Genomic DNA, 12,132 nt, shown 5'->3' on the forward strand with positions numbered 1-12,132 from the left:
TTAGTGGGGAAATAGACTGAAAATATACATAACTAAACTTGTTGTTGCATTCGTCGGAATCGATCACGTGAAATTATTGAACACAAAAATCTCCTAAAATGTCCTCAACTGTCATTGGCCCATACGAGTAGAAAAAAACAACAAGTAATGTTGAATAATTAACAATAATAAAAATAATAAACCAATCCTTAAAAATAAGGAATAATGTAAACCCGTTAATACACTATAAACGCGTGTCTTCAAGAAATCTAAAAAGTCATCCCTTGTTCATCTCTATTGTAATTGAACTGCTCGCCCAGCAGCCGCCCGAGTTTGGTATTGTGGCTGCTGTAAAAGTCCCGCAATAGTTTTCTCGTCTCAGAAAACATGTCTCCAATCTGTCTATCTCCTTTTTTCCGAGTGTTTTTATTGGTTGCACTTGTTATCTCTTGCAGATTCTTAGAAGGAAGACGAGCTGAAAATAAAACAACAATATACATGTATTATATTATCCTTTTACAATTTACTCGCATTATGTTATTATTTGACAATAAACTCGCACTTTGGTATGCTTTAACAATAAACTCGCTTCATGTGATGTTTTAACAATAAACTCGCATCATGTGATGTTTTAACATTATATTCGCATGAAGTTATGCTTTAACAATATACTCGCATTATGTTATGCTTTAACAATAAACTCGCATTATGTTATGCTTTAACAATATACTCGCACTATGTAATGCTTTAACAATATACTCGCACTATGTAATGCTTTAACAATATACTCGCACTATGTAATGCTTTAACAATATACTCGCATTATGTGATATTTTATCAATATACTCGCATGATGTTACGCTTAAACAATATACTCACATTATGTGATATTTTAACAATATACTCACATTATGTGATATTTTAACAATATACTCACATTATGTGATATTTTAACAATATACTCGCATTATGTGATATTTTATCAATATACTCGCATGATGTTACGCTTAAACAATATACTCACATTATGTGATATTTTATCAATATACTCGAATTATGTTATGCTTTAACAATATACTCGCATTATGTGATATTTTAACAATATACTCGCATGAGGTTACGCTTTAACAATAGACTCTTATTATGACATATTTCAAAACATTTTACTCACATAATGTCACAATTTACGAACAATACACTCATACAATGGCATCCTAAAAGAACAATTTACTCGCGCATTGTCATCCTTAAAGAACAATTCACTGACACAATGTCAACCTTAAAAACAATGCATTCATACAATGTCATTTTGTAAGAAATATACACTCACACAATGTCATCCTTTAAGAAAGATACACTCACTGAATGTCATCCTTTAAAAAAGATACACTCACACAATGTCATCCTTTAAGAAATATACACTCACACAATGTCATCCTTTAAGAAAGATACACTCACACAATGTCATCCTTTAAGAACAAAACACTCAAACAATGTCATCCTTAAAAAAAGATAAACTCACCCAATGTCATCCTTTAAGAAATATACACTCACACAATGTCATCCTTTAAGAAAGATACACTCACACAATGTCATCCTTTAAGAACAATACACTCACACAATGTCATCCTTTAAGAAAGATACACTCACACAATGTCATCCTTTAAGAAAGATACACTCACACAATGTCATCCTTTAAGAAAGATACACTCACACAATGTCATCCTTTAAGAAAGATACACTCACACAATGTCATCCTTTAAGAACAATACACTCAAACAATGTCATCCTTTAAGAACAATACACTCACACAATGTCATCCTTTAAGAAAGATACACTCACACAATGTCATCCTTTAAGAAAGATACACTCACACAATGTCATCCTTCAAGAAAGATACACTTACACAATGTCATCCTTAAAAAAACAATACACTCACACAATGTCATCCTTTAAGAAAGATACACTCACACAATGTCATCCTTTAAGAAAGATACACACACACAATGTCATTCTTAAGAACAATACTCTCACACAATGTCATCATAAAGAAAAAAAACACTCACACAATGTCATCCTTATAGAACAATACACTCACACAATGTCATCCTTTAAGAATAATACACTCACACAATGTCATCCTTAAAGAACAATACACTCACACAGTGTCATCTTTTTAGAACAATACACTCACACAATGTCATCCTTTAAGAAAGATACACTCACACAATGTCATCCTTTAAAAATGATACACTCACACAATGTCATCATTTAAAAAAGATACACACACAATGTCATCCTTTAAGAAAGATACACTCACAGAATGTCATCCTTTAAGAAATATACACTTACACAATGTCATCCTTTAAGAAAAATACACTCACACAATGTCATCCTTTAAGAAAGATATACTCAACCAATGTCATCCTTTAAGAAAGATACACTTACCCAATGTCATCCTTTAAGAAAGATATACTCACACAATGTCATCCTTTAAGAAAGATACACTCACACAATCTCATCCTTTAAGAACAATACACTCACACAATGTCATCCTTTAAGAAAGATTCACTTACACAATGTCATCCTTAAAGAACAATACACTCACACAATGTCATCCTTTAAGAAAGATACACTCACAAAATGTCATCCTTTAAGAAAGATACACTCACACAATGTCATCCTTTAAGAAAGATACACTCACACAATGTCATCCTTTTAGAACAATACACTCACACAATGTCATCCTTTAAGAATAATGCACTCACACAATGTCATCCTTAAAGAACAATACACTCACACAATGTCATCCTTTAAGAAAGATACACTCAAACAATGTCATCCTTTAAGAACAATACACTCACACAATGTCATCCTTTAAGAAAGATACACTCACACAATGTCATCCTTAAATAACAACACACACACACACACACAATGGCATCCATAAAGCACAATACACACACACACAATGGCATCCATAAAGCGCAATACACACACACACAATGGCATCCATAAAGCACAATACACACACACACAATAGCATCCATAAAGCACAATACACACACACACAATGGCATCCATAAAGCACAATACACACACACACAATGGCATCCATAAAGCACAATACACACACACACACACAATGGCATCCATAAAGCACAATACACACACACACAATGGCATCCATAAAGCGCAATACACACACACACAATGGCATCCATAAAGCACAATACACACACACACAATGGCATCCATAAAGCACAATACACACACACACAATGGCATCCATAAAGCGCAATACACACACACACACACAATGGCATCCATAAAGCGCAATACACACACACACACACAATGGCATCCATAAAGCGCAATACACACACACACAATGGCATCCATAAAGCGCAATACACACACACACAATGGCATCCATAAAGCACAATACACACACACACAATGGCATCCATAAAGCACAATACACACACACACAATGGCATCCATAAAGCGCAATACACACACACACAATGGCATCCATAAAGCACAATACACACACACACAATGGCATCCATAAAGCGCAATACACACACACACAATGGCATCCATAAAGCGCAATACACACAATAATACACACACACACAATGGCATCCATAAAGCGCAATACACACACACACAATGGCATCCATAAAGCGCAATACACACACACACAATGGCATCCATAAAGCACAATACACACACACACAATGGCATCCATAAAGCGCAATACACACACACACAATGGCATCCATAAAGCGCAATACACACACACACAATGGCATCCATAAAGCGCAATACACACACACACAATGGCATCCATAAAGCGCAATACACACACACACAATGGCATCCATAAAGCGCAATACACACACACACACACACACAATGGCATCCATAAAGCACAATACACACACACACACACAATGGCATCCATAAAGCACAATACACACACACACAATGGCATCCATAAAGCACAATGCACACACACACACACAATGGCATCCATAAAGCGCAATACACACACACACACACAATGGCATCCATAAAGCACAATACACACACACACAATTGCATCCATAAAGCGCAATACACACACACACAATGGCATCCATAAAGCGCAATACACACACACACAATGGCATCCATAAAGCACAATACACACACACACAATGGCATCCATAAAGCACAATACACACACACACAATGGCATCCATAAAGCGCAATACACACACACACAATGGCATCCATAAAGCACAATACACACACACACACAATGGCATCCATAAAGCGCAATACACACACACACAATGGCATCCATAAAGCGCAATACACACACACACAATGGCATCCATAAAGCGCAATACACACACACACAATGGCATCCATAAAGCACAATACACACACACACAATGGCATCCATAAAGCGCAATACACACACACACAATGGCATCCATAAAGCACAATACACACACACACAATGGCATCCATAAAGCGCAATACACACACACACAATGGCATCCATAAAGCACAATACACACACACACAATGGCATCCATAAAGCACAATACACACACACACAATGGCATCCATAAAGCACAATACACACACAGTTTCCACCTAGAGTTTAAAGTGTTACGTGTAACCTGTTTGATTTCGTTGTCTCATTGGTCCAGCGGCTAATAGGTTTCTTATACGAGCCGTAAGAATAATAATATTTCAACTAAGTTCACAAAACGAACAAGTCATTTAAACGATTACCAACGTACCAACGTTTAAAAAGTCGAATATTTTATCCAAATGCTCCGATGTATGCTTGGAGTAGTCTTCCATTTTTATAACAAGGATCTGCTGTTTTGGAAAAACACGGACATACTCTTCTAAATGCAGATGGTACACACCGATACGCAACCGGACCTGAAACAAATAACACACAATATAAATGATCGGGAGAATACAGTTGGCCGATTCCTCAGAACTATGTTAAAGTTAACAATGTTGCTAGATGAATTATTTAATGATTTTTTTCATATATTTTCATTAAATAAGTACAGTTGAAACAGTTGTCTAAAACATTTTTGGAAAAATGCAGATCAGACGTGTATCCATTAAACATCCAGTGCAGTAACAATTTGAAAGTTAACCTCGATGACGTTAACAACTGTGTTAACTTTAAAAAAAGTTCTGAACAATCGGCCTATCAATGTTTAAAAACCAGTACCGTTCGCGTTTGAGTTTCATGCAAATGTTTTCTGAGCTAAATAACAACCCGCTAATAATATCTTCCTTCATGGCATCAGCTCATGTCTCAAGTGCGCGAAAATAGATACATAACTTAGTGGTCAACCTTATATTTTGTCCAATGAGAAGGAAGTACTTCTTTCATGTTATCATATCGTGCATACTACATGCTAAGGGGTGCACCGCCAATCAACATACACAGTAATGGTTAAGGGTTTCCTAGTGTGTATTTACCAAACAAATGATTTAATGCAAATTGGTAATTTTGGTAAATACATACTGATTACTTTAGGTATGGTTAAAGATTGTTAATATGTACTTACAAAATTATTTGGTGTTAGTATATGCTAACAAACAAATATAGGATATTTATTGATTTCAGTGTAAGATCGTGTCTTATTTCACGAGTGTCATAAAATATTTGTTCATGTGTGGCGAAGAATACGATCTTACACTGAAATTAACAATTTTTCTGTTACTTTTATGCTTACTTTCGGAGTTTTATAAGTATTTAATTTTATTTTCCTAACTACCCTCTTTCTGAAAAGAGTGTTGTTTTATTCCTTATGAACGGTAACAGGGGTTCAACGTTACTTATTTTTTTGCGGAAGCTTAGGTAAGGGAAATGTTATTTGCGGAACAAAATGGCGGTTTGTTAAAGTATTTTGCCGTTTTAGAGTATATTTTGACCTGGTAAGTAAGTTTATATCACTTTTATTGCAATATAAATACGCCTACCCGGAGGCCAGACGTGTAATATGTTAACATTGAAAAGCATGAAAGGAAAGCTTTTATTGGTTTACCGTTTTGTAAAACTATTGTTTTGTTTTAGTGCTTCTGGGAGCTTTTGTCAGTATTAAGTTCGGTGTTTCACTTTTTCTATGAGCTTTTAAAGCAAATCTTATGTAAACTAACCACGAAGTAGCCAGTCACTGTTAATATATACCGCTTCACTTTATTAAAACCATGAACGGCTGAATGCTGATTAACTGAAAATAAATGGATTGGAAAACTTGGGAGATATTGCATTCTTTTAAGGGCATCATGTTGACAACTAACAGTTATTAATGTATGTTATTAAAGGGTTCTGGGACCCAAGCCGTATTAATGTTGTTACCTCAAAATCAGTAACGGTAGCATCAGGCTTGTACAAGCAATGCCGTAAAGTATTCCGTTCTAGACAAGATCTGGTCGTGTTTAAGACAAACTTCACTCCTTCATGAAATTTATTTCGTCCTTTGTTAATGCCTCTCTTGAAAAATAAATAATCAGAATACAATCTGAAAAATAGAATAGAAGCAACTCAACTACTGACTCGTTGTTATGCTTTGACACAAAATAATCTACAGTCGAAACCCGTTGGCTCTAATTCACAGCAACCGGTGAAAATTTCTCGAGCTTAGGGGAGTTCGAGCCAAGCGAGAATGCTAACCTAAAGTATAAAAAAGTCGGGCCTTTACATCCAGTTCGAGCCAACGCGAGAATCGACCCAAGCGGGTTCGAACCATCGGGTTTCGACTGTATATCCTTTATGATATGATTACATTTAGTTCCATTAAACATCGGCCGCCAATTGTATAAAACTGCGGACTGTGGAAGCTTCTTTACAGCGTTTATAAAACAGATTACAGTCGATCATACAGTACCTTCACTATTATATATTTATTTTGGAAGCATGGCATTCATTATTTAATACCGAAATATCTAACATACCTGTCAATAGGATTTCTCACAATCGCAATAATTTTGGCATCAGGATTAAAATGGTGAATATAATCGGCATTGGTATATAAAGGTTCAGTGAGATTCTTGTATTCTGGCAGAAAGGTCCAATAATCGTTGTCCCACAGGGTGGAGGCACTGCAGTCGCCTGAAGAGACAGCGGCATGTAAACTATACAGTCGAACCCGGCTGGTTCGAACTCGCTTGGCTCGATTAACTCGTTGGCTCGAACTAGATGTAAATTACCGACTTCTTTAAACTGAAGTTAAGCGTTCCCGATTGCCTCAAAGTCCCTAAGGCCCGAGTTGTTTTCGGCGGTCCCTGTGAGTTCGAGCCAACGGAGTTCGACTGTAAACATATAGCGTTATAGCTAGTTAACATATATTTATTTAAGCTTGATGAGGGGACAGCAATGACCTCAGCAATAACCCAATATAAATCATCACTGAGACCATTTCCTGGATAGACACGAGTACTGATTCACTTTCAAAGAGGTGCCGACTTAAAACTGATGATAAGCATTCCCGCTTGGCTCGAACTCCCTGGTCCCTGTGAGTTCGAGCCAACGGGGTTTGACAGTAAAACCAATTGCGTAATAGGTAGTGTACATTTATTTATTTTAGCTTGATAAGGTGACAGCAAAGACTTTAGCACCTATTTCCTTGGTGGACACCAATACTGATCCACTTTCGAAGAGGCCAAGAGAACGTGGTGCCGATGTCGCTAATGACAATGTATGTAGCGGCGGACACCTAGACCACTAGACCACCTCTTACACTCACAATCACGCTTATATTTCTGAAAAAAAAATCCTTCTTAGTTAACCTTGAAGCTGAGTGTTTTAGTTTAAATAACATCCTTGCTAACTTCGTTCATTTCAAAAAGGTTAGCAAAACTTCCGCATATCGTGTCTACGACAAGATGGCGAAGGTTTTTTAAATAGATTGTACTGCTATTGTTTTTCTGATCATTCTTACCAACAATAACAGGATGGAAACCGCTGGGGTCTTTCTTTGCATAAATATGACCTGTTGCAGCGCGGAAGTATTTCTCATAGGATGACCAATAAGGGTGTGGTGGTACTTTACTCTTATGTGAAACTGAAAGAAAAAGTTCAAATGTAACTGAACAAGAGTACGCTGGGTTACAACTCCATCACTTGCTCGCTCGCTCACTCACTCACTCACTCACTCACTCACTCACTCACTCACTCACTCACTCAATCACTCACTCACTCACTCACTTACTCACTCACGCATTCACTCTAAACTTTAATATAAGTCAAATTCAAATATACAGTCGAACCCTGTTGGCTCGAACTCGCTTGGCTCGACTCCCCCGTTGGCTCGAACTGGATGTAAGGGACCGATTTCTTTATACTGAATGTAAACATTCCCATTTGGCTCGAAATTCCCGAGGCTCGAGGTTATTTACCGGTCCCAAGGACTTCGAGCCAACGGGATTCGACTGTAAGTCAAATATTTTAGTCCTCCGAACGTTCAATTATAACACTAATGTATAAACCTTATTAAATATTAAAGGATTATGCACTAGTCCATCTTAACCACGCCCCCAGGTACGGGAGTATACCGGGGATAGCCCGGGAAAGGGGCCGTGTATTAACAGGGTCCCTGGGGAGCGGAGGCACTTGGAAGGGATTTTACCATCAGTTTGTCTCCGCTGGGCGCGGATTTTACCCGGAGTTGGCTAGACTGAAAGTCAAAGTCCTCGCTATTCCCTGGACCTGGTGGGGCCGTGGTTACAATTGACTGGTGCATTAGTCAAAACGTCTTTTTGGTCGCCAACGAACGGCCTATTATGGTTATGATTGAGTCAAACCTATTTCAGCCTTTCGGACGCTTAACTTCAAAGCAAGTGCGTAGCCTGAAAATATTTAAACGCCAAATGCTACGACATTTATTAATTTAACGAACGTTGAGAGGTAATGATAAATATACTTACAGAATCTCTTTCTCGTTAGCCAGTGTGGTTCTTTTACAACATACTCTGAGATTTCCCTGTGTTTGATTAGCCTCCTAAACAAGTCCGTAGTGCCGGACTTTGGGGCACCAATAAGATAAAAGTATGGTATACACTGTAAAGGCAGTTTCCGGTCTTCGGTTTGCTCAATAGCGTAGCATGGATTTCTATATTCTTCGAGGAATGTAAACGGCTCCTGAAACATTCAAATGGTACATGTCACTATGTAATTCGAAAACTGTTATGTTCTAGAAATATTACACTTTATCCTAGGCTAATAGCCGCATAGCAGAAATGTCAAAATGCAGTGGTAGACGATCTTACTAACATATTTTCTGAACAAGTTGATAAATGTGCACTTAATAATGACGGTGTCATATTATGTGTATCACGTGCCTTTTACGGGTATAACGTACCAAAAAAAGAAGTACTTGTTTCATCTGCGCTAATGATAAGCATTGGCTATTCCTGCGCTTCTTGCGTTGCAGAAAAGTAGAAGCCAGAATATTTAAAAAGAGTGCCTTATTGACTCTATATCGCTCACCTACTTTAAATGACCAATTTGTAATTTACGATGTTGTTGCTTGCTAAGAAAGTAGGTGTTGCCGAGTAATTAGGGTGGTATGTTATATCATAGCAAAAGTTGGGATTCAGATTCATCCATACATGTGTCCTAATGTATTGTTCTATTATGCCTACCCGCTTTAATTTCAAGAGAATAATACTGTATCTATTCCCAAACCAGATAAAACAGAGATAGTTTTACAAATAATTTACTTATTCAGACAAAGTATCCATTGCAAAACTATATGGAAAAATAGATCATTCAAATGTAAAAACCCCAAAGCCTTACATACGCAAGATAGGACGTGTTTCAACCTGTACAAAAATTCATAGCAATGCAGAAAGTGATGCAGCTAACCAATACCAATACATATGAATAAGTTCAAAGGTGATACATGTCAGCGAAATATGAGGTATTCTTTATTGATACTGCTCTATGTGTGATATATGTTCTTCCATATAACTAGAAGGAGAATACCGCAGTGGAATATTTTAGTTGGTATTTTTTTCGTATCAATGTATAAAGTTTGTTTACAGTATAAAAGTATCCTGGGTCAATCAATCAATCAATCAATCAATCAATCAATCAATCAATCAATCAATCAATCAATCGAGCAATCGATGAATCAACCAATTAATCAATCAATCAACCAACCAACCAACCAACCAATCAATCAATCACTATTTTCTATTTATTGAGATATATATATATATATCTACTTAGGGCATTAAGGAGACCGTATGTATTTTACGGCATTAAGGAGACAATTTGTATATTTTTTGTTTTATACTTTATTTTGCTTTTTTGTTGATAATTTAGTATTGAAATGATCATTTATTATGTGTACCAGATTTAGGCTTCTTAAATTAATTAACAAAAAATATACGTAATTTGCGGTCTCCTTAATAATTTGTAAGTATGTTGCAGGTTTTAAGGGGACAGGTATATATGTCGAAGGGTTTATGGAGACCAGTGTATATATTATATTATTTTTGAGGCATTAAGGGGACCATCCATATTTTATGGCATTAGGGGGACAAATTATATATATCTTACTTTTGACAGTGAAGGCTCCCGTAACCTTAAGAGACAACTTTGTAATAGTATTTTTATAAAATTGTGTGTAATAAATCCACAAACAATGACCGGTCGAAACGGGAGGACTGCAAATTTCATAGGATATTCATCGGAAATCTTTTACAGACCATCTCATTCATTAAATGAAATTCAGCTTCAGTCACTTGGTATGTGTACCGTTTGATAAACAAAAAATATAATGGCCAGGGGCGGATCCAGGAATTGTCGTTAGAAGGGGGCGTTACTAAGGGGCGTTTGCAGGAGGATTGAGGGTTACTCAATCAAGAAATTTTTAACAATTTGTAGTCGGAAATGATGCATTATGTGCGTATTTATTTTCTTCTCATATATTGACACAAAAAGTAAACTTGGACGATTTTAAAGACGATTGCGCCCCCTTCTCAATCCGCTAGTGAATGGTGACTTAATATTTGATATATTATGGTTAAATAGAACTTTCAGTTGAATTATATAGAAACTGTAAATGCTAAATACAAGTTCTGTGCTTGTAAAAACAATAAAAGTTTCGTCTGCACAGGAATGTGTCTGTTAACGCTTGAACAGTTAGCTCATGATAAAAGAACATTGTTCATTGGGTTCATTGTGACCCATGGAAGTTTTATTTATTAAATTCCAACTTCCCCTTAAATTTTACTTGCCTAAAACTTTAACCGAAGTCAATCAGGGGCCATAACTTGTATTATGGAGTTATGTAACCTCATTGGCTGATGGTCCTGAACAATTGTGTGAAGTATTAAGTCAATTGAATGAAGGGTATAGAACGCCTTAACCAATAGGCTACGGAGACGGTTTTAATGCATGTACTCAATTGCAGATTCAGGGGGGTGGGGGGTGGGGGGGATCGGTCCCAGCGCGCGCGCCGTCCCCCACCCCTTTGAATCGTCCGTTTATAATACGTTCTCAGTCAATATCGGGAAAAAATACAATATTAAGATAAAAATGCACTATTTCGGACGATAAATTAGGGGAGTCTAACCCCCACCCCGGTCCAACATTTTAAGCCATTCAATTTCTGTTCTGAGGGAGGGGCGGATGTGGAAAGATTAAGCCCATGCGTTTCACGTACCCCTTCTTAAGTCAATTCCTGGATCTGCCACTGATATCTGTAATCAGATTTGTTGTTTCATAATGTTATAGTTCCGTTAAACAGATTAAACCTTTTATGGCATCAAAATAAACAGACGCATGTTCAGTAAAAACATACTCTGTATACAACGTTCTCGTACTCCAGAGCGATGATGCTATGCATTATATTTATCACCATCTGACTGCCAAAACTTTTCCGTTTAAAGAGACTCTCTCATGTTTTGGCACCAAACATATTTTTCCTCGTAATGCATCTGAAAACACTTACATGTATATTTATTTTACTCCTTGGTACTGAAATTGCAGAAATAATAGTAACCAGGTTGATTTTCTTTTATACTTAAATTGCATTTTACAGTAAAGTATTAAAAATTAATCTTGTTCAAGTTGGGAGCAAGCACATGGGGGTGCAGATAACACATAGAATA

General features: G+C 36.8%; 1 protein-coding gene across 1 annotated transcript in view; it reads right to left on the minus strand.

Moving 5' to 3' along the window:
* Positions 1-248: 248 nt before the first annotated feature.
* LOC128204400 (carbohydrate sulfotransferase 15-like) overlaps positions 249-12,132 on the minus strand; it is a 30,019-nt gene continuing 18,135 nt past the window's right edge. The window contains exons 4-9 of the mRNA XM_052905817.1: positions 8,938-9,151; positions 7,953-8,075; positions 6,967-7,123; positions 6,371-6,533; positions 4,782-4,929; positions 249-454 (exon numbers count right to left, since the gene is read on the minus strand). Coding sequence (XP_052761777.1) covers positions 249-454; positions 4,782-4,929; positions 6,371-6,533; positions 6,967-7,123; positions 7,953-8,075; positions 8,938-9,151 — 1,011 coding nt within the window. The remainder of the gene's footprint in view (positions 455-4,781; positions 4,930-6,370; positions 6,534-6,966; positions 7,124-7,952; positions 8,076-8,937; positions 9,152-12,132) is intronic.

This window comes from Mya arenaria, chromosome 10 (genome assembly GCF_026914265.1).
Source record: "Mya arenaria isolate MELC-2E11 chromosome 10, ASM2691426v1".
NCBI lineage: Eukaryota > Metazoa > Mollusca > Bivalvia > Myida > Myidae > Mya > Mya arenaria.